Source organism: Euprymna scolopes, chromosome 32, assembly GCF_053919585.1.
Source record: "Euprymna scolopes isolate OS-2025 chromosome 32, ASM5391958v1, whole genome shotgun sequence".
Lineage (NCBI taxonomy): Eukaryota > Metazoa > Mollusca > Cephalopoda > Sepiida > Sepiolidae > Euprymna > Euprymna scolopes.
The window spans coordinates 48,715,304-48,743,302 of record NC_136513.1 but is presented as its reverse complement, the minus strand read 5'-3'; the positions used below and the strand labels follow the sequence as shown (position 1 = coordinate 48,743,302).

General features: G+C 34.1%; 1 protein-coding gene across 1 annotated transcript in view; it reads left to right on the top strand.

Moving 5' to 3' along the window:
• LOC145256326 (potassium channel, subfamily K, member 16-like) overlaps window positions 1–27,999 on the top strand; it is a 201,598-nt gene that overhangs the window by 64,352 nt on the left and 109,247 nt on the right. Inside the window, exon 3 of the mRNA XM_080115082.1 lies at window positions 3,338–3,670. Within this exon, the coding sequence (XP_079971208.1) occupies window positions 3,338–3,670 (333 nt within the window). The remainder of the gene's footprint in view (window positions 1–3,337; window positions 3,671–27,999) is intronic.

Below are 27,999 nucleotides of genomic sequence, written 5' to 3'. Positions count from 1 at the left end.
TTCATAAATGCCATTAATAACTGCCTTAAACGTTTAGTGATAACTGTATTTTTTTATATGGATAAGTCCATTTATTCCAGAAATAGTGTCGATCAACTTACACCATAACAATATACGAGCTGCCTTTAATAAGTTTTCAGACTGTTTTCGTAGGAAACATTCCATACAATCCGTAGTGGAATGGGGACAAAAATGGTTGGTCTCATTCAATGCTGCTAAGACTAAGCTTGTTTCCTTCAATAACTACAAGAAACCTTCTCTACCACCAATAGCAATGGCCAAGAACACATTGCCTGAAAGTACTTCTTTTAAACTCCTCGGCCTAACGTTTACAGGGAATATGAACTGGAATAGATACATTGAGAGCATTGCCAAGGCTGCTGCAAGGAAGGTTGGCTCCCTCTACCGTGCTAGAAAACTACTTACGCCTGCCAGTATCCTATACCTCTATAAGGCAACCATTCGCCCATGTATGGAGTACTGTTGTCACATCTGGGCTGGTGCATCTGCTGCTTGTCTCTCGCTCCTGGACAGGGTTCAAAAAAGAGTCGCAAACCTGATAGGTCCTGAACTGTCATCTGGGCTTCAACCTCTGTCCCATCGACGAGATGTTGCATCCCTCTGCCTGTTCTACAAATACTTTAATGGTGAATGCTCTGACGAACTGCAAACACTTGTACCTCCCCGACGTAACTACCCCCGACAAACCCGACAAGCTACTAAGTCTCATCCCTTTACAGTGGAGATCCCTAGGTGCAAGAAAGCCTTTTACTCCAATAGTTTCTTCCCCAGAACTGCGGGTCTTTGGAACTCCCTTCCGGGATTCTGCTTTCCCAACTGCAATGATATGCAGAAGTTCAAGTGTAATGTTAACAAACATCTTTCTACTCTTCTCCCTTCATAATGACCCCGCTAATTAATTCCCTAATAGTAGCCCCCTGCTTCAAAGTGGCACTGTGCCTTGTTTGGGGTGAAAATTGAATTAAAAAAAAAAAAAAAAAAAAAATTTTCCCCACTCTTTATCTGTGCCTAAATCCAAACGTAGATTCCATGAGCAAAGCTTCTTTCTTAGAACTGCACGCCAGTGGAACTCTCTGCCGCTTGCCTGTTTCCCACCTGACTACAACTTGGACGTCTTCAAGTCCAACATAAACAAACTCCTGACAAACCGCCCCCTTAATTAAGACACTCTATCTAAACACCCAATACTAATGATTACTACAATACTATCTCATTGATTACTGCACACGCAATAACCCTTATCCCTGAGTGGCCTTCGGGCCTTGATAAGTGGTGAACCCCATGTAAAAAAATACGTTTCTGTGGCCTTTTTTTTACAAAATTTAAAACAATTTTATTGCAGATCATTCTTCTAAAGTCCTCACGTCCAGATTGGATTTTTTTAATTCACCAGCTGTGACAATTATGCTTTAGTAGGGTGTATTCCAAATCCTGCTGTGGCTGTTCATTTGAACCTGAAATCATAAAAATTCGCCAGTCATCTCATAATATGTATAGCAATAAGATACTTAATTTTCAAGAGTCTACAATTTTAAATGCCTGTACAAAAAAGTCTGGGAACTTATTGAAGGCACCTCTGTTCCGTCTGCCTGCTTCCCACCGGACTACAACTTAGATGTCTTCAAGTCCAATGTTAACAAATTCCTAATGAACCGCCCCCTTAAGTAAACACTTCATCAAATCTCCACACTAACGTAATGTACTTGCAATAACCCTTATCCCTGAGTGGCTTCCGGGCCTTGATAAGTGGTGATCACTGTGTAAAAAAAAAAGCTCATATAAATTGGTAAAGCTGTTTTCTACCTCCGCGTCTTTTTTTTTTTTTTTTTTTCAAGCTTTTCAATTTGAATTTCAGACGCAAAATTAAATGACAATTATCATTATAGTAAAAATTGCAGACGTACCCAGCGGGATACAAAAAAAGTAGAATCGGCTATAACCTACAAAAACTTTGGAGGTCCTCGTTTCAGTACAACTCTTTTTTTTATCTAATGAAGTAGTCTCTTTGAATTGGGATTCCACTGAAACATGTATGCACATCTGTAACTGGAAATATATACCAGAAAGAACAATTAGAAATACGCCAGATACCATCTATTATGACTATGCAATTCCTACAGATACATACCCAAAAGACAGAGCTAGGAAACCTGACAAAATGATATGAGACAAATAGAAAGAAGCAACCTTAGTAGAAGTTAGTATTTCCAATGATGCTGGGTTGAACAGAGCTGAAAGAGAAAAGATAACGAAGCAATGATACAATGGAGAAAGAAATGGCTGGTTACTTTTAATGCATCTAAAAACCAAGCTTCTATCTTTACATCATCAACGTTATGATCCACATCTAGCACCAATTGAAATGAATGGCTCTTGCTTTGAGGAGGCCTTATGTCTTGACAAGCTTCTGGGCTTGACCTTTACTCCTGATCTTAAATGGAACATGTACATCAAATCTGTTGCCAAGGCCGCTGGAAAAATGGTGGGATCCTTCTATCGATCCAGTAGATATCTCACTGCTGATGCAATTCTCTATCTATATAAGAGCCAGGTACGTTCAAGGATGGAATACTGTTGCCACATTTGGGCAGGAGCTGCTAGAAAGGACTTATCCTGCCTTGATAAAGTTCAAAACAGACTTCGTAGTCTCGTAGGAGATATCCTTTTCTCTTCCCTGCAACCTCTATCTCACAGAAGAGATGTTGCGAGTTTATCTGCTTTATCGTTATTTTCATGGCAAGTGCTCGACTGAGCTTCAATCTATGGTCCCCTCTGGCCAAACTTTCACAAGAAACACTCGTCTAGCTGAAAACACTATCAATAATTCCTCCCACTCTTTATCTGTGCCTAAACCTAAACGTAGATTCCATGAACAAAGCTTTTTTTATTAGAACTGCACGCCTGTGGAATTGTCTTCCGTTTTCCTGCTTTTCGGCTGACTACAATATGGTTGTGTTCAAATCTAACGTAAATAAGTTCTTGATGAGCCGTTCCATATAATTTATCAAATTTACCGAATTTTCATTACTAATGATTATTATATTGTCCAATTTCTACTGTACACTCTTTAACCCTTATCCTTGAGTGGCCTCTTGGCCTTGATAATGTGGTGATGCCTATGTAAAAAAAAATTATTTATTTATTTTTATTTATCAATTTATTTATTTTTGTAAATTCTTTCCGGACTCAACATCAAATAATCCAATATTTTTGTAAATTCTATCCGGACTCAACATCAAATAATCCAATATTTTTGTAAATTCTATCTGGACTCAACATCAAATAATCCAAATAATACAGACTTTTTTTGTTCCAGGTTACGGTAATTTCAGCCCGTCGACGGCGATTGGCAAGATCGTGGTTGTCGTGTACGCTTTGATCGGAATTCCACTCACTTTAATAATGCTCGGTCACATAGGTGATAAATTGAAAGACTTGGCTCACAGGATCAACAAACTGAACCTCTTCTCGAAGAAGCCGCACGTTAACAAAGCAGCCAATATGTTTATCATCCTCATCCTCGGGATATCCGTCCTTTTCATTGCACCGTCGTGTATCTTCCATGCAGTGGAGGATTGGAGTATACTCGAAGCTATTTATTATTGTTTCGTCACCCTAAGCACCATTGGCTTCGGAGATTACGTCGTTGGTAAGTTTATTTAGCAATATTGCTCATTAACCGACTTCCGGTTTTGAAACTCGCTGGAAGTAAACGTCGTTACTTAATTTAAAACCCCCGACGAAAATGTAGTTTAACATATAAGAATATACGGAAACTGATTATTTTATTAAAATATGTTTATTTACGTATCTTTTTTTTTATTTACTTATGTTTTTTAATAAATATGTTTATTACAGAGTTTATAAAAAAAAAAAATGTTTATTTACAGATTAAAAAAATAATAATTATGTTTATTTACAGATTTTTTTAAAAATATGTTCATTTGAAGAATTTTTTTACAAAATATTTTAAAATAAATATGTTTATTTACATATTTTTTAAATAAAGATGTTTATTTATAGATTTTTTAAATACGTATACTTGCAGAATGTTTTAAAATACATTTTTATTTACAAAATATTTTTTACAGTTTTTTTAATAAATATGTTTATTTACAAAATATTTTTAAAATAAATATGTTTATTTACAAGATATCCTTAATAAATATGATTATTTATACAATATTTAAAAAAATAAATATTTTATTTACAAATTATTTAAAAATAAATATGTTTATTTTCAGAATTTTTAAAATATATTTTATTTCCAGAATAGTTTTAAATAATTGTTGTATTTTGTTTCGTATGGATACGAAACTTCCCAATAGCACTCTCCCTGACGAAGCACTAGCTCTGTATACTACTCCAGTAGTGTCCGCCATGTTACTTTATAGTGTTGATGTCGGACCCGACGTATCGTTCTTTTGTGCTAATAAAAACCCTATTCAAAGGGTATACAGTATTTGTTTTACTTGCAACAATTTTATTAGCACAAAAGGGTAAAAATAAAAAAAGTAAAAGATTTTAAAATGGATTGAACGTAAGCCCTAATTAATCTAATGCCGAACGAAAGTTTAAGAACTGGCTTGCTACGTTCAAATATTTTTTAGCGGCACTACCCCAGGAAAATCTCAGTAAGTTGTCGGTCCTGATAAATTTTATTTCACCGGATATTTTCGAATATGTCAGCGATTGCGGAAATTATGAAGAAGCCTGTCTCAAACTGGAGGAACTCTTTATGAAACCAAAAAACAAGATATACGCACGGCATCTACTCGCCACGAGGCGTCATCAACCGGGAGAAAGTCTGAATGAGTATCTTCAGGCATTACGAGTCCTTAGTAAGGACTGCAATTGTAGGGACGTAAGCGCGGCGATATACGCTAATGAATCGATTCGGGATGCCTTTATTGCCGGAATTCAGTCCCATACCATTTGCCAACGTTTGTTGGAAAATAAAACGCTCGACCTGGACACTATGTTTGACCAGGTCCGAGCGCTGAACAATGCAACGAGGAATATGGAATCGTATTCACCAACACGATACCGGGAACCAACCACTGCAGCCTTCGGGAAGGAAGAGACATCGGACTTGGATTTTAATCAAATAAACCTAAATGCTTCTAAATCAGAAATTAAATGTTGGAACTGTGGAAATTATAAACATCCAAAATCACGATGTCTAGCAAAATCGAGTGTTTGTCATCGATGTAAACGGATCGGGCATTTTGCAAAATGCTGCAAATCAAATAATACTACTCAATCAACTTCTGCCTCGGTGCATTATCCAACCTTAGCCTCTATAAGTTCGAGTTCGGCAGTTCCATCGTCCCTACAGGATCCACCGTAAAAATCCACATTTTGGGTCAGCCATTAAGAGCACTAATGGACAGTGGTAGCTCTGACAGCTTTATTCATACCAAAGTAGCTGAGAATCTGGATTTAAAAATAACAGATTCAGACTTGAGAGTTTCGATGGCATCGTCTGACCTCTCATCCAAAGTGTTAGGTGCTTGTTTTCCTAACGTACTTTTTAATAAACCGGATACTGTCAGTTTTAAATAACCTTTGTTGTGATTTGATTCTCGAACTGGATTTTCAAAGTAAACATGAAAGCGTTACCTTCAAGTACGGTGGGAGTTCAACTCCTATTGAGATTTGTGGACTCGTTCTGGCTTCGATGGACCCGTCTGAACTTTTTGCTAATATAAATAAGAACTGCAAACCGGTTGCCACCAAGTCTAGACATTATAGTTCAAGTGATAGCAAGTTCATTGACTCAGAAGTTAAGCGCCTTTTAAAGGAGGGGATCATCGAAACCTCAAACTCCTCCTGGAGGGCACAAGTGGTCGTGGTTAAATCCGATAATCAGAAAAAGAGAATCGTTATTGATTATTCTGAGACTGTGAATAAGTACACAAGCCTTGACGCCTACCCCCTGCCCCGGCTGGATGACGTAGTGAATAAGGTTGCTCAATATAATGCATTCAACACAATCGACCTGAAAAATGTGTATCACCAGATCCCCATCAATGAAAATGACAAACCCTCCACTGCTTTTGAAGCTAACTCCGGTTTGTATCAGTTCACCCGAATACCCTTGTTTTCAGCGAATTGTCGATGAAATTATTAGATCTGAGGACTTACACAACACCTTTGGATACCTGGACAATATTTTCATCTGTGGAAAGGATCAGGAGCAACACGACCATCTACGGCAACACATCAAAGGCTGTAAATGATGAAGTTCTCTGATTCTCTCTCCTCTGATCTCGAGCGCGTGGTTCAGTGGGGGAAGATGTGGCTAGTTACATTTAATGCATCCAAAACCAAACTCCTATCCTTACATCATCAACGCTCTGATCCCCAGCTGGCATCAATTGTGATGGATGGCTCTCGTCTGGGTGAGGCCCCGTGTTTTGACAAGCTTCTGGGTTTGACCTTTACTCCTGATCTGAAATGGAACACGTACTTCAAGTCTGTTGCCAAGGTCGCTGGAAAGATGGTGGGATCATTCTACCGCTCCAGAAGATATCTCACTACTGATGCAATTCTCTATCTATATAAAAGCCAAGTACGTCCAAGGATGGAGTACTGTTGCCATATCTGGGCAGGAGCTGCTAAAAACAGCCTATCATGCCTTGACAGAGTACAAAATAGACTTCATGGTTTAGTGGGGGATGCCCTTTTCTCTACCCTGCAACCCCTCTCCCACAGAAGAGACGTTGCGAGCCTATCCTTGTTTTATCGTTATTTTCATGGCAGGTGCTCGTCTGAACTCCAATCCCTGGTCCCCCCTCGCCAATCTTTCACGAAAAACACCCGTCTAGCTGAATCCACTGTGAAAAATTTCCCCCACTCTATATCTGTGCCTAAATCAAAACGCGGATTCCATGAACAAAGCTTCTTTCTTAGAACTGCACACCTGTGGAACTCTGTTCCGTCTGCCTGCTTCCCTCCGGACTACAACTTGGATGTCTTCAAGTCTAATGTTAACAAATTCCTAATGAACCGCCCCCTTAAGTAAACACTTCATCAAATCTCCACACTAACGTAATGTACTTGCAATAACCCTTATCCCTGAGTGGCTTCCGGGCCTTGATAAGTGGTGATCACTGTGTAAAAAAAAAAAAAAAAAAAAACACGATGAGAATCTGGCGAAATTTATCAAAATAACAGAAAAATAGAAAATTACGTACAATAAAGAAAAGTGTGTGTTTTCTGTGAATGAACTGAGCTCCATAGGTTATATCATTGGACCCAACGGTCAAATTAAACCCGACCCCGAGAGGTTGAAGCCTTTAAAAGGACTCCTGTATCCAACTGATAGCAAATCACTCAAGCGAGCCCTGGGGTTTTTCTCGTATTATTCAAAGTGGATCCATAGGTATTCTGATAAGATTCAGCCTCTTATTAAGACCAATTTATTTCCCCTTAATCAGGAAGCTCGAAATGCATTTGACAGTCTAAAGCAAAATATTGAATCAGCTGTAATAAAAACTATCGACGAGAATGCCCCCCCCCTTGAGTTGGAGACTGATGCCTCTGATTGTGCTCTTTCTGGAGTCCTCAACCAAAATGGTAGACCAGTTGGGGGGTTTTCTCACGAACTCTACACGGCTCCGAACTAAACCATCCAGTTATTGAAAAGGAAGCGGTTGCCATTATACAATACAGTCGCTTCCAATTCGTATACCCTTGTAAAACAAGCAGTTAGATATTGGCGCCATTACCTCTTGGGGAAGCACTTCAAACTTATTACTGATCAGAAATCAGTAAAATTTGTTTACGATCAAAATCACCATAGTCGAATAAAAAAACGATAAATTGCTTCGTTGAAGATTGGAGCTTTCATGCTTCAATTTCGACATTATCTCTCGCCCTGGTGAGAATAATCTTGTAGCTGACGCATTGACACGTGCTTCTTGTGCTACTGTGAATAGTAGCAACAACCTCCTTAATTTGCAATTTGCATCGATCCTTGTGCCATCCTGGGATTACAAGGATGATGGTCTTCATAAGGAGTAGAAACCTCCCTTACTCTCTTGAGGATAGTCGACAGATGACAAAGGACTGTATTGCTTTCAACAAGTGCAAACCAAGATTTTTCCGCCCTGATGATGGTCATTTAATCAAATCAACTCAACCTTTCGAGAGGTTGAACCTCGATTTTAAAGGACCCCTACCTTCATCTACCCCAAATAAGTATATGTTGGTATTAGTTGCTGAATACAGTCGCTTCCAATTCGTATACCCTTGTAAAGACACAAGTACCCAGAGTGTACTGCAATCTTGCTCCCACCTGTTTTCTATATTTGGCATGCCCAGCCAAGTTCATTCAGATAACAGGAGTTGTTTTAAGAGTGCTGAGTACAAGAATCATATGCACGGCAAAGGGATCTCTACCAGCTACAGCACTCCATATAACCCGCAAGGGAATGGTCAAGTGGAGCGAATGAATGGAACAATGTGGAAAACTATTTCATTAGCATTGGAAGACAAAGGTTTGCCGACTGAACACTAGGAAGAGGTTTTAGCAGACTCCATCCATTCCATTCGGTCTTTAATATTCACAACCACAAATGAGACACCTCATGGGCGCCTGTTTAAACACCAAAGAAGATCAATGTCCGGGACAGCGGTACCGTCTTGGATGACCGAATCTGGTTTTGTTTTAATGCGGAAACACAACCGGTTAACTAAATATGAACCTCTAGTTGATAAGGTTGAACTTCTAGATGCTAACCCCCATTATGCCTTTGTTCGATCTAAAGACGGTAGGCAGATGACTGTAACTATACGTGACTTGACCCCGTTGAAAGACTTCCAATTCACCGATCACCCACGTGACTCAGAAAACTGCAGTGATACACCAGCAGATCAGCAAGAGGAAACTTCACCCCCACCAGTAGAACCACCTGTTTTGCGACGGTCAGAACGTAGTAAAAGACCACCAGATAAGTTGAATTTGTGATTCTAGAGTTTAGTGAATCTTGATTAAATTTATTTTGCGCATCAGAACTATTAAATTGTACTTCTTGTGCTGGCTAAATTAGTGAGTTATAACATTGCGAACCTGAACTATTAAACTATATTCCTTGCATTGGTTGTGATCAATCACCTTCATACACTAATACTTGAATGAACTTTCCACCCACGGCAGGAACTTTCTAATTTAATGGAGGGGAGAATGTTGTATTGTGTTTCGTATGGATACGAAACTTCTCAATAACACTCTCCCTGACGAAGAGCTAGCTCTGTATACTACTCCAGTAGTGTCCGCCATGTTACTTTATAGTGTTGACGTCGGACCCGACGTATCGTTCTTTTGTGCTAATAAAAACCCTATTTAAAGGGTATACAGTATTTGTTTTACTTGCAATAATAATAAATACTTACAGAATATATTTAAAATAAATTTGTTATTTACAAAATATTTAAAATAAATATGTTATTTACAAAATATTAAAAATAAATATGTTATTTACAAAATATTTAAAATAAATTTGTTATTTACAAAATATTTAAAATAAACATGTTATTTACAAAATATTTAAAATAAATATTTTATTTACAAAATATTTAAAATAAATATGTTATTTACAAAATATTTAAAATAAATTTGTTATTTACAAAATATTTAAAATAAATTTGTTATTTACAAAATGTTTAAAATAAATATGTTATTTACAAAATGTTTAAAATAAATATGTTATTTACAAAATATTCGAAGTAAATATGTTTATATACAGAATATTTTTTTCATAAATATGTTTATTTACAGAATTTAAAAATATTTATTTTTGTTTACTGAGTATTTTCATATAAATAAGTTTGCATACAAAATATTTTTCAATAATAAATATTCACGGAATATTTTAAATAAATATGTTTATTTACAGAAAATTTTTAAACAAATATGCTTATACACAGAATGGTTTAAACTATATATTTTTATTTACAGAATGCGTTTAAAAGAAATATTTTTAAATAATAAATATTTAAAGAATATTTTAAATAAATTTGTTTATCAACAGAATATTTTTTAATAAATATGTTTATTTACGGAAAATATCTACAGAAACAAACACTGAAAGTCATTTTTTTTAATAATAAATTAAAATAAGTTAAAAACATGGACATGAAAATAGATAGATGTTCACTTCACATAATGTTTTAAAATTATGAATATTTCACATTTTAATAAAGCAGCTTCTTCATATTTAGTAATACCCTTTATTTTGGACGAATTTTGAAACCGGAAGTTTTTTCGGTCGGTAAATACACAGGATCACCGTTTATTTCTTTTCGTTCTAAAATCACTCGTTCCATTCATGGTTTTTAAGTCAACCCATTTTTTACTAAGTAACACCTGATTCCTTTTAAACTCTCATGAACTCCGGGCTTATCTTCAAAGGGCAACAATTCCAAAGGGTATTCAAAATACACCCAAAAGCTTGAGTAATTCAAATATTATCTTTTTATATGTTAGGAAAGGCTGTGAGCAGTTCTCGTGTGTTGTGTGTATGTGTGTCTGTTTCTCGTATCTACGTGACTTACACATCATTATTTTATTTTATGTTTTACAATGTTTACAGGATGATAGATAATATGTATTTGTTGGAATATTCGGACTATTTTTCTCATCTTGGGTGTTATTCTCACAACGTTTCAGTCGATGTAATCTCCAACCTTCTTCGGCTGCGTCTTGTCGAAGTTAGGAATCAAGACGAAATATCTAATGGTACAAACTGCTCAATAAATTATCAATAATTAGCTCTGAGAGTCTCTTGGGACTGAAGGCACAATCTTTTGTACTCAGTCAGTACTCAGAATAAAATTAAAAATTATTTCAAACAACGAGAGTATTCTATCCCCGTACATAAAAGTAAGTATCCGTTCGATACTGGTTTCCGCACACGATGATTTTCTTCACTATTGCGGCTGTTTTCATCATTGTCGAGTAGCGTATCGTGTCAATCTTCCCTCTGTTTCCTATTTTCCCTAGTCTTTTTTCCATGTTTTTTTTTTTAATATTCTGAATGCTGCTAAAGTTATTAGTATTACAGTCTTCGCGTCGCATATTCGTTTTCAGTTGTCTGACAAATTCCATATACAGGGTGATTAAAAAAATGGCCCTATGTCAAGATTAAATATTTATGAAGGAAATATAGCAACAAATTAAGCTTATAATACAAGTACTAGTGGGACCTATGGACAGGGGACTCATTCATATGTAATATTTTGACGTTGGCATTCTGTAGATGTTCAGCGTAAATGGAGCCTCTCCGATATTATTGTAGCTATTTTTGTTAAACTGCAAAAGTATTTATCCAAGCGAGCAGAGACGTCCGGCGTAACCAGATCGTAAAACACGCTTAAATATGATATTTTTAATTCTTGGAGATTTGTATATATTATTATAGAGTTACTGTTCTATCGATTTCTATATGTTAGAAAGTTGCGATTTCAAAAGTAAAAAAATACAGCCATATGACTTAGGTGCGTCAGCTTGAATCGAAACCGAAACCCAAACTTATATATATATATATATATATATATATATATATATATATATATATATATATATATATATATATCGATATATATATCGATATGTATATATCGACATATATATATCGATATATATATATATATATCGATATGTATATATCGACATATATATATATATATATATATATATACATATCGATATATATATATCGATGTATATATATCGATATATATATATATATATATCTCGATATGTTTATATCGATATATATATTGTATAATATAAAGCTGAACGTCTGTGTGTATCTGGTCATGAATAGGCTCCTATATGGTTGACTATTATAGAAAACTGATCACATGAAGAAGATGTATCGAGACACAGGAATGGGTACGTTAAATCTGGCATAATGATGATTCATTAAAATTGTGGGGTCTGCGTTCGCGCCTGGTCCACAAAGTATGGAAATAAAAAATTTAAAAAGAAAAAAAAAACGTTTACAAGTGTTTTTGATATAGATGTACATAATAATACTTTGATAAGTATGTTTTAACTTAAATAGGGATAGTATAATAAAATTGTAGGGTCTGCGTTCGCGCCTGGCCTCCATAGAATGGAAATAGGCACACACTTTAATAAAGACTTTTCATATCTATCTGCGTAAGTATACTTTGATAATTATGTTTCAGTTTGAAGAAATATGGTATAACAAAATTATGGGGTGTTCGTTCGCGCCTGACTTCCATAGAATGAAAATATGTCACAAGGTTCAACAAGGTTTTTTAATATAGATCCACAGAATATTGTGATAAGTGTTTCAGTATGAACATGTATAGTATAATAAATTATGGGGTTTATCTATTTTATTTTAACTTTCATCATATTTTGCTTTGGTTTTGATGCCACCAAATTCGAAGCTATCTCTTTACAACGCTTCCTTTTCATAACCTATCATACTTTCATGAATCAGCGTCCATTTTCTGTAGGCTGTTTTGGAACCCAGTCAACGACGGGTACTTTTGCTAGTGTATATGTATAAATGTATATATATGTATATCTATAGATATATCTAAATGTATATATGTGTATATATATAGATATATATATATATAAATGTATATATATACAGTTGTGCGCAAAAATATTCGACCCTGTCTAAATTTTCTTGTTTCGTTGAATCTATACTTCAAAAATCTTCATAACGCCTTTTAACGGTTAATTATGAATAAATTGTATATTTTTCAACAATAAATGAGGAAAAGTAATTCGAGATTAATAATATATATCAATTTATTTACAAAAAATATAAATATGGATGTTGCAAAAATATTCGACCCCTTTAATTTAAAGTTTAAATAAAAGCGTCATTAAGTTTATTATTTTAGTCTGACCTTGTATTTATTTCCTATAAATAATATTTATGACTCTACTGAATCTAAAATCAGTTCAAATTGAACTTCAATGCCATATTGAATGATTGAATAATTGTTTCAAGTAAAAATAAATTCTTTTTCAACGTCAACAAATCTGCAACTATGACAAAGAACAAAGATTACTCTGAAGACATTAAAAAGAAAGTAATCGATGCCTACCAGTCTGGAGAAGGTTATAAAAACTTTCCAAACGTTTTTCTATACCACGGTCGACTATTATGTCCATTATCAAAAAATGGAAAGTAAAAGGGATTGTATCACGTCTTCCAAGATCAGGTCTCCAAGAAAAATTACGACACGTGGGGCTAGGAAAATTGTTAGACAAGTTTCAATAGACTCTAAATCTAACCTAAAGGACGTGCAGAACGATTCGAAGAATGCTGGCTCAGATGTACATTTGTCAACTATTCGTAGGGCATTAAATCGTGGCGGATTGCATGGACGTATTGCCAGAAGGAAGCCTTTACTTTCCAAAGCTCATCAAAAGGCTCGATTAAATTTTGCAAAACAGTTCCTAGAAATACCTATTGATTACTGGAATAATATAATTTGGTCAGACGAAACGAAAGTGGAACTATTTGGACGCAACCAGCAACGCTATGTTTGGCGAAAAGAAAATACTGCTTATAATGTGAAGAATATCGTTCCAACCGTTAAGCATGGAGGTGGATCAATCACGGTGCGGGGCTGTTTCAGTATAAATGGAACTGGAAGATTAACCATAATTGATGGAAGAATGGATTCAGTAAAATATCAGTCCATACTGAAAGAAAATCTTGAACCGTCTGCGAACCAGTTGGGGCATGGAAGGAGGTATACCTTTCAACAGGACAACGATCCTAAACACACTTCAAAGAGCACTAAGGCATGGTTAAAGAATAATAAGGTGAAAGTTCTAGAATAGCCTTCCCAGTCTCCAGACCTAAATCCGATTGAGCACTTATGGCATGATTTAAAAATTGCGGTACATAAAAGAAAACCATTTAATTTGATTGAATTAAAACAGTACTGTCAAGAAGAGTGGCTTAAAATTCCAGTGGACAGATGTAGAAGTCTCGTTAGATGTTATAGGAAACGTTTACTTGCAGTAATCAAGGTCAAAGGAGCTTCAACCAAGTATTAATGCAAAGGGGTCGAATACTTTTGCAACATTCATATTTTTATTTTTGTAAATAAATTTATTTATATTACCAAGCACTGATTACTTTTTATTATTTTTTTGTTGAAAACTATACAGTTTATTCGAACTTAGTCGTTAAAGAAGGTTTTAAAGATTATTGAAGTATCCATTCAAAGAAATAAGACAATTTTGGTAGGGGTCGAATACTTTTGCGCACAACTGTATATGTATGTATATAGATATGTATGTATATAGATATATATATATATATATATAGATATATATATATATGTATATATATAGATATATGTATATATATAGATATATATGTATATATATAGATATATATATGTATATATATGTATATATATGTATATGTATATATAGATATATATATATATGTATATGTATGTATATATATGTATATATATGTATATGTATGTATATATATGTATATATAGATATATATGTATATATAGATATATATGTATATATATGTATATATATGTATATATAGATATATATGTATATATATGTATATATATGTATATATAGATATATATGTATATATAGATATATATATATATGTATATATATGTATATATTGATATATATATATGTATATATATGCATATATAGATATATATGTATATATAAATATATGTATGCATATATATATGTATATATAGATATATGTATGTATATATATATGTATATATAGATATATGTATATATATGTATATATAGATATATGTATGTATATATATGTATATATAGATATATGTATGTATATATATGTATATATAGATATATGTATGTATATATATGTATATATAGATATATGTATGTATATATATATATGTATATATAGATATATGTATGTATATATATGTATATATAGATATATGTATGTATATATATGTATATATAGATATATGTATGTATATATATATATCTATATATAGATATATGTATGTATATATATGTATATATAGATATATATATGTATATATATAGATATATATAGTAATTTATAAAATATATATGGCGATTAAGCTACACTGAATATTCTGCGTTTCATCCAACTATAGGATTCGTGAGGCTTATGCGCGAATTCTGTGGTTGCTTCTTGTTTTTATATATGTTGAGGATTTCTAGTACGCCAATCAGCTTTCTAGTATCAACCGCGCTCCTCCCTATCAGCCAATGGGCATGCATTTTATCAAACAAAGGATCTGTTTTTGAACTAGGTTAGTGGTTTTAGGTAGACGTTCTCCTTTTTTTTTATACATATAAATATACCTATGTGTGCACACATACATGCACATATATATACATATATATATATATATACATATATGTTTGTGATCGTTTATGTATATTCATGTTTATTTAATTTATTTATTTGTTTGTTTTCTATTTTTATTGTTAGTTTTAAAGCTATTTTGTATCGCTATCCTAAAGTAAGTTTTATTTTGTGAACACTGTTGTTTGCTATTTCCCGCCTACAGTTTAATAGATTTTGAGGTTCTTTAAAATACAGGATAGAAAATTTTTCATGGAGGCATAATTTACATGGGTCGTCTAAATTGGCCAACTAGAAATCCTCAACATAAATAAAAACAAGAAGCAACCACAGAATTCGCGCATAACCCTGACGAATCCTATAGTTGGATGAAACGCAGAATACTCAGTGTAGCTTAATCGCCATATATATTTTGTAAATTACTAACTAGCTCTACCTACGTATTGAGCACTTTTGAAGTAAATACTTAAAGTTTAGGCATAAATCTATACTTTCGTATATTAAATTTATGTGAATAAATGAAGTAGTTATAGATATATATATATATAGATATATATACATGTACATATTTACATATATATATAGATATATGTATATATAGATATATATAGATATATATATAGATATAAATATGTATATACGTATATATATAGATATATGTTTATAGATATATATATATAGATATATGTATATATATATGTGTATCTATGTAGATATATATGCATGTATATAGATATATATGTATATATATTGATATATATGTATACATATATAGATATGTATTTAATGCATATATAGATATATTTGTATATATAGATATATACATATATATGTATATATGTTTATATAGATATATATAGATATACATATGTATATATAGATATATATATATAGATATATATGTTTATATAGATATATATGTTTATATAGATATATATATGTATATATAGATATATATGTATATATAGATATATATGTATATATATAGATAGATATGTTTATATAGATATATATATATGTATATATATATAGATGTATATATATATATGTATATATATGCATATATATAGATATATATATATACATATGTCTTTATATAGATATATATGTATATATGTCTATATAGATATATATGTATATATGTATATATGTCTTTATATAGATATATATGTATATATGTATATATGTCTTTATATAGATATATATGTGTATATATGTCTTTATATAGATATATATGTATATATGTCTATATATAGATATATATGTATATATGTATATATATGTATATGTATGTGCATAGATATACATATATATATATATATATATATATATATATAGGAATATATATGTATAGACATATATATATTGATATGTATATATATACATATACATATGTATATATATATATACATACATATACATATGTATGTATGTATATATATATATATATATATATATATATATATATATATATATATATATACAGGGTAACCCTAAAAAACATTAACTAAATGCAGGCCATCTAGAACATAGAAAAAGGCTAAAGACCATTGTGTTTTGATGTGATGTTTTAAATATAATAAATTAGTTATGACCAAAGTTTCATTTCATTCGGACAAAGCACTAAGGAACGGGGCCTAATTAGAATTGGGGGACCGTTTTTTTTGGGGGGGGGGTCGCCCTGCACATATATATATATATATATATATATATATATATATATATATATATATATATATTATATTTATATATCTATATATATAAAAATGTAAATTTGGTTCGTTCCAAACGAATAAAACTATATTTCTACGTTACCAATTTATTTGAAATTTTCAGACAACCCATCTTTAGAGCCGAGGGATGTTTTTATTTTATTAAAATAGATTTACCTCGCGAATTATTAAAATATTAAATAAAATAAATAAGTTTTTTTAACCGTTAGTGTTAATCTGTTCTGTTGATAAAACTGAACTTCCGGTTCGATTCATTTCACAGTCACGAATTGACGAAAGATTTCATTTTCTGTTCACTCGATAAGTAAAAAAAAAAAAAAAAAAAACATAATTCATTTGTTTATCTTCCAAATTTTTTAATTTAAACATTTTTTCCTTATTATATAAGGCCAAAAAAAAGTTTGTCGCTTGCTTTTTGAGTTTTTTTTGTTGTTGTTGTTTTTCGATATAAGATTGATTGGTAAAGTACATTTTTTTGTCCGCGCTATTTTTTAAGTTGTATTTCCAGGTTTAATTACAGTTTTATTATATGTTTTTTTTATTCAATTGTAAGGTTAAAATACACCCTCCCCTCCCCATGTTAAGAACGGCATTTTAAATATTAACGTTATTATTGCAACACGGATCACTCTCTGGAAGAGTACTGTACTTTCACCTAACAATTTAATAAAGAAAACATGGTACTTATGCAGAGAAAGTACAATAATAATATAATAATAGGATGATAACGTTATTTAGAAAGCCATTCTTAACATGGGGAGGACATTTTGTTACTATTCTATACTTTCACCTAACAATTTAATAAACAAAAGATGGTACTTATGCAGAGAAGGTACCGTACTGAAATAACGTTATTAAGAAAGCCATTCTTAACATGGGAAAGGGAGAGTGTTCTGTAACTATTTTATATTTTCACCTAACAATTTAATAAACAAAAGATAGTACTTATGCAGAGAAGGTACCGTGCTGAAATAATACCGTTATTTAGAAAGCTATTCTTAACATAGGGAGTTTTGCATCTATTCTAAAATATGAATGCTTTTTCTTTATTAAAGAAATTGGGTACTTTTACACTTATTGATCCGTGCTGAAATAATAACGTTATTATTTAAAAAGCCATTCTTAACATGGGGAGAAGAGGGTGTTTTGTAACTATTCTGGACTTTCACCTAACAATTTAATAAACAAAAATTAAACTTAAGCAGACAAGGAACAGTACTGAAGCATTAACATTATTTAGAATACAATTGAATAATAAAAAAAAACTTTAATTAAACTTGGAAATACGATTTAAAAAATAGTACGGATCGGTAAGTGCATTAGCACCATAAATTTGTCTAATTCTTAATTTCTTATGTTATTGGGGGGAAAAAAAAGGTAAATATGAGGAATTACTCCACCCTCGAAAATTCCTTTAAAATTACCACTTCTTTAGGTTTTCGGGGTCGCTGAAAACGAAAATAACCTTTATAATTAAAGCATACGAGTAGTTTCCAAGATATGAAGAAATGTTAGTTTAAAAAAGTGAAGGATCACTTTTCCATAATAATTTAACGTAAAATGATCACCCACTTTGTGGCCACGATTTTTAGGGTGGGGACTTTCTTTCTACCCTTGGAAAATCCTTTAAAATTACCTGCTTAAATTGGTTAGAGGGGCGGGGGGGTCTGCCGCCAAAACACCCCCCCACACACACAAACACACACAGAAAAATGCCCCTCTCTCAGGTGGCCAGAAAGTGGGTGCTCATTCTAAGTTAAATTTAAATTGAAAAGTGATCACCCACTTTTCGAAAAAGTAATTTCTTCATATCATGAAAACTTTCTTTTTGCGGCGGAAACCGTTTGCAGATTCGTTTTTAGTACACTGAAATCTACAATAAAATATTTCGTTATATACGAACATGAGACGGGCCTTAAAGTAAAATAATACCAGATTTTTGGGGCAGATTTGCGATTTAATTGTATAATATCCTCAAACCAGGTAATCACTAAAAGGGACTTTTAAAAGTCGTTACCTGTATCGATCAAAATTTCAAACCACTGATTATATGTCAGCCTACATCACAGTAACATATATTGAGTGAGTTCCTAACAGTATTTTGTATAGTTTTTTAGTTTAAACTCATTTTCCCAAAATTTCCCCAAACTTAACGTGTTCGATACAGTCTGCCGCCATTTGTATTTTTCAAATATACCGATAAATACTGCATGTTTTTGAACTGATCAAACATTATACATTACATAAAAACACTACAATCTTATCCAGTTAGGTAGAACCTTTACTTTTCTTGCCTTTGATAACATTTATTTGTTATATATTCATTTTTTGACAACTTCTTTGTATCTGTTATTACAAACCTTTTTCATTTAATGTAACGTTTAGTCAGCTCGAAAACAGTGTTTATCGGTGTATTTGAAAGATACAAATGGTGGCGGACACTGTTGATTACGTTAAGTTTAAGAAAGTGAGTTAAAACTAAAAAAACTATACAAAATACTGTCACAAACCCACCGAGTATGTCAGCCTATGTCATGGTAACATATTCGGTGGGTTTTTGACACTGTATTGTAGAGTTTTTAGTTTTCAACTTAATTTCCCAAACTTAACGTATTCAACAGTCTGCAACCATTTCTGTTTTTCCAGCCGATTAAACATTTTACCTTACATAAAAACACTAAACAATTATCCAGTTAGGTAGAAATGTAACTTACCTTACCTTTGCTTTCATTTGTTTTTTGACAACTTTTTCGAATCTGTGTATAGTAACACCCCCCCCCATCACTCAAATATTAATTACTAACTCACATTTTTGTATACAGAAAAAAAACAAAAACATTTAGCGTTTCAACGTTAGCTTTATCCACTGATTGTTGGTCGAGCCCAAGCCATGATTGACGGTAATCCTGAGGATCAGGATCCAATTCTGCAAGAGTACCATTTTTTTCATTTTTTTTTTTTTTTTTAGAGTGGATTGCTGTACTAAGAATATAAGAAACATACATTTTCTCTTTTTATTAGAATTTTCCATTACACCAAATTGAGCCACAGCGACGCGCGGCAGGATACAGCTAGTATATATATATAGAGAGAGAGGCGTGACACAGAATAAATAACACACACGTTACCCTATTAATATATAGATTCTGCTTACAGTCGAGTTTTATTTTACATATTATAAGTGCTCAATATAGCCCCTCCTTGCAGCACAAATAAAATCAATACGATGTGAGAATTCTTCCCAGACACGTTGAATCATCAAGATAAAGTGAATCGATCGCTGTTGTTATTCGATCTTTTTGGTTTTCCAGGTCAGTTAGTAAAGGTGGAACAAAGACTTCATCTTTTACAAACTGTGAGGACAGGAGATCTTGATCAAACACAGAGCAACGTCTCGGTCCTCTATCAAACCAATCCATCGCTCAGTCAGGTTTTCATATAAAAATGTTCTAACTGATCATCTCCAGGGAAAGGCGCCTCATCTTGTTGAAAAATGAATCCATTTTAAGCAGTTTTCATTAATGGGAAGAGACAATTTCGTAACATATCCTTATAGCCTTGCCCTGTAACAGAGTTTCCCTCGAAAAAGAATGGGTCATAAGCATTGTTGCAAGATACAGAAAAGAAAACGTTTACTGTAGGGGAATCTTTTTCCTGTTGAATAGTTTGTTGCGTATTTTCGGTTCACTTAATTCGAACATTGTGTCGCTTGACTTTGCCATTTAAATGAAAAGTGGCTTCGTCACTGAAAATTAACAGTGAACTGAAGTTTTCGTCGTCCGCCATCATTTGCAGCATCTGCTTGCAAAATCCATTCGTCGTAGGTAGTCATTGTTTTTAAGCGCCTGAAGGAGCTGCAGTTTATATTGTTTAAACTGCAACCGTCTTTTTTTAATAACACGCCATACCGTGGGTTAAAGAATTGCCAGCTTACGGCTTGCACGGCGTGTGGAGTAAACGCAGCACGGATTCACTCCACATTTGTCTCTGAAGTTCTCCAGAACGGTTGTATTTACACAGACATCTGTTTTCTTCAAACTGCTTAAACCACCTTTAAATATTCTGGAGAAAAGGGAGCATCGCAATTGAATTTCACTCTAGATACACGCTGCACTAATTCAGGTTTTGCAAACTCAAGAATGCAAAAAAGCCTTCGGTTAACGGGTCGGCATTTTTTTTTTTTTTTTTTTTTTGCTGTCGCCGCCAGACGCGTGAGTCACGAGACAATCATAAAAAACTGGGAAATCTGATCTTTCAAACACCCACTTCCTCATTCTGATTCATACATTTACTTACGAAATATTTGATCATGAAATAGGCTCATTCTTTTGGAATCACTCTGTACTTTGTTTTTGAATTTTTGAGATGAGGATTTATAATTCGTATTATTTGGATTATTCGAACTATTGTTCTCATCTTGAGTGTTATTTTCAAAACATTTCGGTCGGTGTATCGATGTAACCGCCGATCTCCTTCAGGTGTGTCTTGTTGAACTCGGGAATCTTTCTGTCGAACAAGGGAATCTGTACGAAAGTCCGAGCAGAACGCTTTACTTAGTCCACAGGAGTACCATGCTGTTGTTCCGTCAGGCATGGGGGAGTCGAAGTATTATACACTTGTAAATTACTTAAGACTTCTACCCAGTCATGGCTGACGAAATGAGAACATGCTATGGTCGTGAATTAAATAAAGGGTTTTATTCGAAATTCCGTGCAGATTCCCAAATTCGACAGAAAAAAATCCCAAGTTTGACAAAAAGATTCCTCCAGAGTTCAACAATATACACATGAAAAAGATCGGTGGTTACATCGGTTGGAACGTTGTGCGATTAACACTCCAAATGAAAACAATAGCCTGAATAATTAAAATAATACAAATCTGTGTATTTTGCTTAGTTTTTGGCCTTCTTGATCTTTACTCGGCGAACTACTGGGACTGCGAAGATATACGATTTTGCTGGATTTACTTGTTGTCCATCATCACGTTTGATCTCTTTGTTTGGATGAGTTTGTCTATTTATCCATTCATGTCCAAGAGGATCTTGTGCTTTTCATTTTTCAAATACTTTCGTCACTTCATGTCTGTACAATTTGTCTTTCATGTTCAAGGCAGAGACATTTGCATGGTTTCTAATGAACTGCCATTCCCATGCAGTCAAGTCTTTTTTTATTGTTTTTTTTTGGGGGGGGGTTTAGCTTACTGCATTCCCTTATGTCATTTACCGCTTCTTCCCGTTAGCCATGTGATTTTTATTCTTATTTTTCCCCGATTTCATTTGTTTTGCCTTTGATATAGTTCGGTCCGATTGTGTTGTTTTGGGCAGCTGCCAACAACTATTCCGTTTCTCCACTGAAATGTCTTTTCTTAGCCATGTCCAGCTGTTTTCATGCATTTTTTTTAAAAATAAGTCTCATAAATAGTTTCATCCATGTAGTCTTCTCTTCCGCATTTTCTCCTTTTTACATAAAATCAGTTAGTGTCATCCCTCGGGTGCAGTAACTTGTTCATGATCATTAGTTTCCTCGTTCTTTGGAGTTTTGGGGGTTTTTTTCGTTCACCCTACGAAGGATCCAGAATATCTTACAAGTGAAACAGTCCAACTATTCATTATATATTTCTTTTGCCAGGTTTCTACAATATAATTTGGTTTCTAAGTGTTTTGTTGTTGTTGTTGTTGCTGCTGCTGTTGTATTTTGTTGGGGTTTTTTGTTGTTGTTTGGTCTTTTTGTTTGTTTTTTGTTGTTGTTTTGGCTTTTTTTTTTTTTTTTTACAAAGGCATCACCACATTATCAAGGCCCAGAGGCCACTCAAGGATAAGGGTTAAAGAGTGTACAGTAGAAATTGGTCAATATAGTAATCATTAGTAATGAAAATTTGGTAAATTTAATAACTTATATGGAACGGCTCATCAAGAACTTATTTACTTTAGACTTGAACACAACCATATTGTAGTCAGCCGGAAAGCAGGAAAACGGAAGACAATTCCATAGGCGTGCAGTTCTAAGAAAGAAGCTTTGTTCATGGAATCTACGTTTAGGTTTAGGCACAGATAAAGAGTGGGGGAAATTATTGATAGTGTTTACAGCTAGACGAGTGTTTCTTGTGAAAGTTTGGCGAGGGGGGACCATAGATTGAAGCTCAGTCGAACACTTTCCATGAAAATAACGATACATCAGAGACAAACTCGCAACATCTCTTCTGTGAGATAGAGGTTGCAAGGAGGAGAAAAGGACATCTCCTACGAGGCTACGAAGTCTATTTTGAACTCTATCAAGGCAGGACAAGTCCTTTCTAGCAGCTCCTGCCCAGATGTGGCAACAGTATTCCATCCTTGGACGTACCTGGCTCTTATATAGGTAGAGAATAGCATCAGCAGTGAGATATCTACTGGATCGATAGAAAGATCCCCCCATTTTTCCAGCGGCCTTGGCAACAGATTTGATATACGTGTTCCATTTAAGATCAGGAGTAATGGTCAAGCCCAGAAGCTTGTCAAAACTTGAGGCCTCCTGAAGACGAGGGCCATTCATTTCAATTGATGACAAATGTGAATTAGAATGTTGATGGTGTAAAGAGAGAAGCTTGGTTTTAGATGCATTAAAAGTAACCAGCCACTCCTTTCCCCATTGTACTACGTGCTCAAGATCAGAGGAGAGAGAATTGGAGAGAACTTGGTCGTTTACTGTCTTAGATGTGGTACCATAAATGGTAGTGTCGTCAGCATAAATGTCTACAAATGATGTAAGGATATGATTTGGAAGATCATTAATGTAGATCAGGAAAAGAGTTGGGCCCAGGATGGATCCCTGAGGGACACCGGCATTAATACTGTGAGCTTCTGATTTTTGCCCCTCAACTACTACTCTTATGAACCTATCAGAAAGAAATGATTTAATAATTGAGAAGACTTTTCCAGCTATACCATAGCTAGCGATCTTATGAAGTAAACCTTTATGCCATACCCTATCAAAGGCTTTAGATATGTCAAGAGCAATTGCCCTAGAAAGATTGCCACCGTCGAGAGATTTGCTAATCCTATGCGATATAACTGTAAGGACATCTGCTGTAGATCTAGCAGAACGGAAACCATATTGAGTGTCACTAAGAAGGTTATTTTTGTTGAGATGTTTGATTACTTCTGTATTTAACACAGATTCTAGCAACTTACTCATGACGCACAGGAGACTTATTGGCCTGTACTGAGAGGGGGATGAGCGATCACCTGAATTCTTAAATACAGGGCATACTGATGAGATTTTCCAGGGAGATGGGAAACTATTCTCCTTAAGACAACGTTTAAACAGTTTTGTAAGTATGGGCGCTAATTCAGGTTGAAGTTTTTTGAGTACTATAATTGGAATACCATCAGGGCCAGTTGCTTTACTCGAATCAAGGTTTTTGATTAGCTTCGCAACATCACGTACAGATATACGTATATCACATAGCGTGTTTTCTGATACAGGAGGAAATATTGGGGGTTGGCGGTCTTGATCGCAAAGGGTAGAATTAGCTGCAAAGTTCTTGACAAAGAGTTTGGCTTTGTCTGATGCTGACGAGATTACCTCAGGTCCATTGATAATAGTTGGGATGGAGCACACGCTTCTGTTCAGGATTCTGTTTGCTATTTGCCAAAACTGGTGGGAACCAAGCCGTTGCTCAGCTACTTTGGACTTAACAGATTGAGCATACAACACTCTTGCGTTCCTTATTACTTTCTTACAATGGTTGCTGGCAGTCCTGAAAGCGGCTTTAGTTTCCATACATCTATTACGTTTGAAGCAGTGGAAAAAGTGATTTCTGTGCGCAATGGCAGCAGCACATTCTGGAGAGAACCATGGCTGGCTGTTAGGTTTTTGCTGAAACTTTTTAGAGGGTATGAAATGGTCAATACCTACAATTAACCATTCAGTTAGGTATAATACTATAGAGGACACATCCTTTTTAAACATGGAATGCAGAGGTAGATCAGATATAAATGTACGGAAGCTATCCCAGTCAGCCTTAGTGTATCGATATACTGTACGATGAAGAGGTACGTCTGGGGACTTATTACATTTCATTTTTATCTTAATTGATACAACAGAGTGGTCGGAAGATCCAAGAGGCGACAGAACAGAAACTGAACATAGTTCAGGGCAAGTTGTGAGAAAAAGGTCTAGTAGGCTCGCATACTGGCCGTCATTATCGGGCACACGGGTAGGTTCCTGAACAATCTGAGTGAGGTCATAGGCAATGGAGAAATCATGACAGAACCTCCCCTCATCATCGGTCTTGTTTGAGTGGGTCAACCATTCGACGTTGTGAACATTGAAGTCTCCACATATGTGAATGTTAGCTGAAGGATAAGTAGAAAGGACTTGGTCAATTTTCTCAGATATGCTTTGAAAGATAGTAACTCCGCTGTTGTGGGGGCGATAGAGAGTAAATATAAATGCAGTAGTGTGAGCTAAAGCAACCCGGAAGCACATATAGGGTAAGTTAGGATCTTCCCTGGAGATGTCCCTCCCACATGGAAAGCTATCTCTAATATAGGCACATATTCCATGCCCATGGCGATCTTGGGGGTCAGATTTAGAAGTTAAGTTAGAGTATCCTGAAATTGCAAACTCATCTAGGGAAATAGCCTGTCCAATGCCAGTTTCACTTAAAAATAAAAGGTCTGGTTTAGTCTCCTGTAATTGGGTTTCAACCTCTGGAAGGTTAGAACGAAGACCCCTGATGTTGGAGAAGGAGACATGGTAGTAGGGGTCTACGTTGGAAGTTGGAGAACCGGGTTTAATCGTGTATTTTTTCTTGAAACTTGTCATGATGAAATTTTGGAATTTGTGGACTAGGTCGACAGATTTACTTAGAGCAGGACAGAGAGGGGAAACTAAGAGAGAAAAAGAAACGAAGAATTTTTTTTTATTTGTAGCTAATGATAAGGTAAAGCCGTAACAATTACCCACTAGTATGGCATCGAGAGGCCCCACCAGAAGCTACTGCATGGTCCAGAATCCATTCACCAAATGGCAATACAGCAGCCCCAGTACTTTGCACCTGCTGATAGGACAGCCTCCTTAGTGGTTAATCCAAGGTTCGGGTCCCTGACTATCAGGCGGATAACGTCAGCCCAGACAAAACGTTTACCTCCAGCACCCTTACTAGTGACATGGCTACAAGGATAGACATAGAAACAGAAAATTTCCGCCATCTCAGCCAACTGTTCGCAAAATACTGCCAACCTAGAAAACAGCTTTTTCTTCTCCCTTTGTCCGAAAAATCACTCATTTAAAAAATGAGGACTGAGGGACAAATAAGAAGAAGCGAGAGTAATAGGAGCTGCCGATAACGCATCCACAATGCGTTTTCTACTCTCCATTAAAAAAAAAAAAAAAAAAAAAACTATTAAGTATTGTACTTAATAAAAGTCCAACAGACGTGTTTAAGGGAAAGTATGGAGATAGATTCCCCTCACACGAACTAAAAAATGTGTATAATTCGTAATTTTTGCAATCAACTCGGTAGATAAATAAACATATGTACGAGGAAAAAAAAAAAAAAAGCTAGCATTTAATAAAACAGAAATACACAAATTAAATACTGAAATAAAATGGAGCTGTTAATATTTTAAATCTAAAATAAAAAGCATGATTGAAATCACTTATCTCAACAAAAACAATTCCGTCTCCAAATTGCAAACTGCATTGAAAGAAATTTAGTTAGTAGCGTTCAAAACATTTTTTTTTGAAATTAGCCGTTAAAAGAAAATCGTGATTTTATTCTGAACTTAAGCTAGTAACGTTTTAAGAAGCTTACGATATAAAAGAAAAGGCTGATGGGGGGGGGGTCTTCCGAAAGTAAGTTGGTGCCGTTATAAGTAATTTCAAGATAAGATGGAAGCCGGTATTGGGCTAGAAAAAAAGCTAGCATTTAATAAAACAGAAATACACAAATTAAATACTGAAATAAAATGGAGTTGTTAATATTTTAAATCTAAAATAAAAAGCATGATTGAAATCACTTATCTCAACAAAAACAATTCCGTCTCCAAATTGCAAACTGCATTGAAAGAAATTCAGTTAGTAGCGTTCAAAACATTTTTTTTTGAAATTAGCCGTTAAAAGAAAATCGTGATTTTATTCTGAACTTAAGCTAGTAACGTTTTAAGAAGCTTACGATATAAAAGAAAAGGCTGGTGGGGGGGGGTTTCTTCCGAAAGTAAGTTGGTGCCGTTATAAGTAATTTCAAGATAAGATGGAAGCCGGTATTGGGCTAGAAAAAAAGCTAGCATTTAATAAAACAGAAATACACAAATTAAATACTGAAATAAAATGGAGTTGTTAATATTTTAAATCTAAAATAAAAAGCATGATTGAAATCACTTATCTCAACAAAAACAATTCCGTCTCCAAATTGCAAACTGCATTGAAAGAAATTCAGTTAGTAGCGTTCAAAACATTTTTTTTTGAAATTAGCCGTTAAAAGAAAATCGTGATTTTATTCTGAACTTAAGCTAGTAACGTTTTAAGAAGCTTACGATATAAAAGAAAAGGCTGATGGGGGGGGGGGTTCTTCCGAAAGTAAGTTGGTGCCGTTATAAGTAATTTCAAGATAAGATGGAAGCCGGTATTGGGCTAGAAAAAAAAGCTAGCATTTAATAAAACAGAAATACACAAATTAAATACTGAAATAAAATGGAGTTGTTAATATTTTAAATCTAAAATAAAAAGCATGATTGTTTTGTTTTTTGTTTTTTTTCTCGTGTATCCTTTGCCAATCTTCTTTTTCATTTCTGATGATTTGTTGGCGTTTGATTTCAAAACTTGCAGATGTAATATTCGCCAAGTGCCCTCGTCTCCTCTTGTTTGGGTGGTTCCATACCTTTAGTTTCC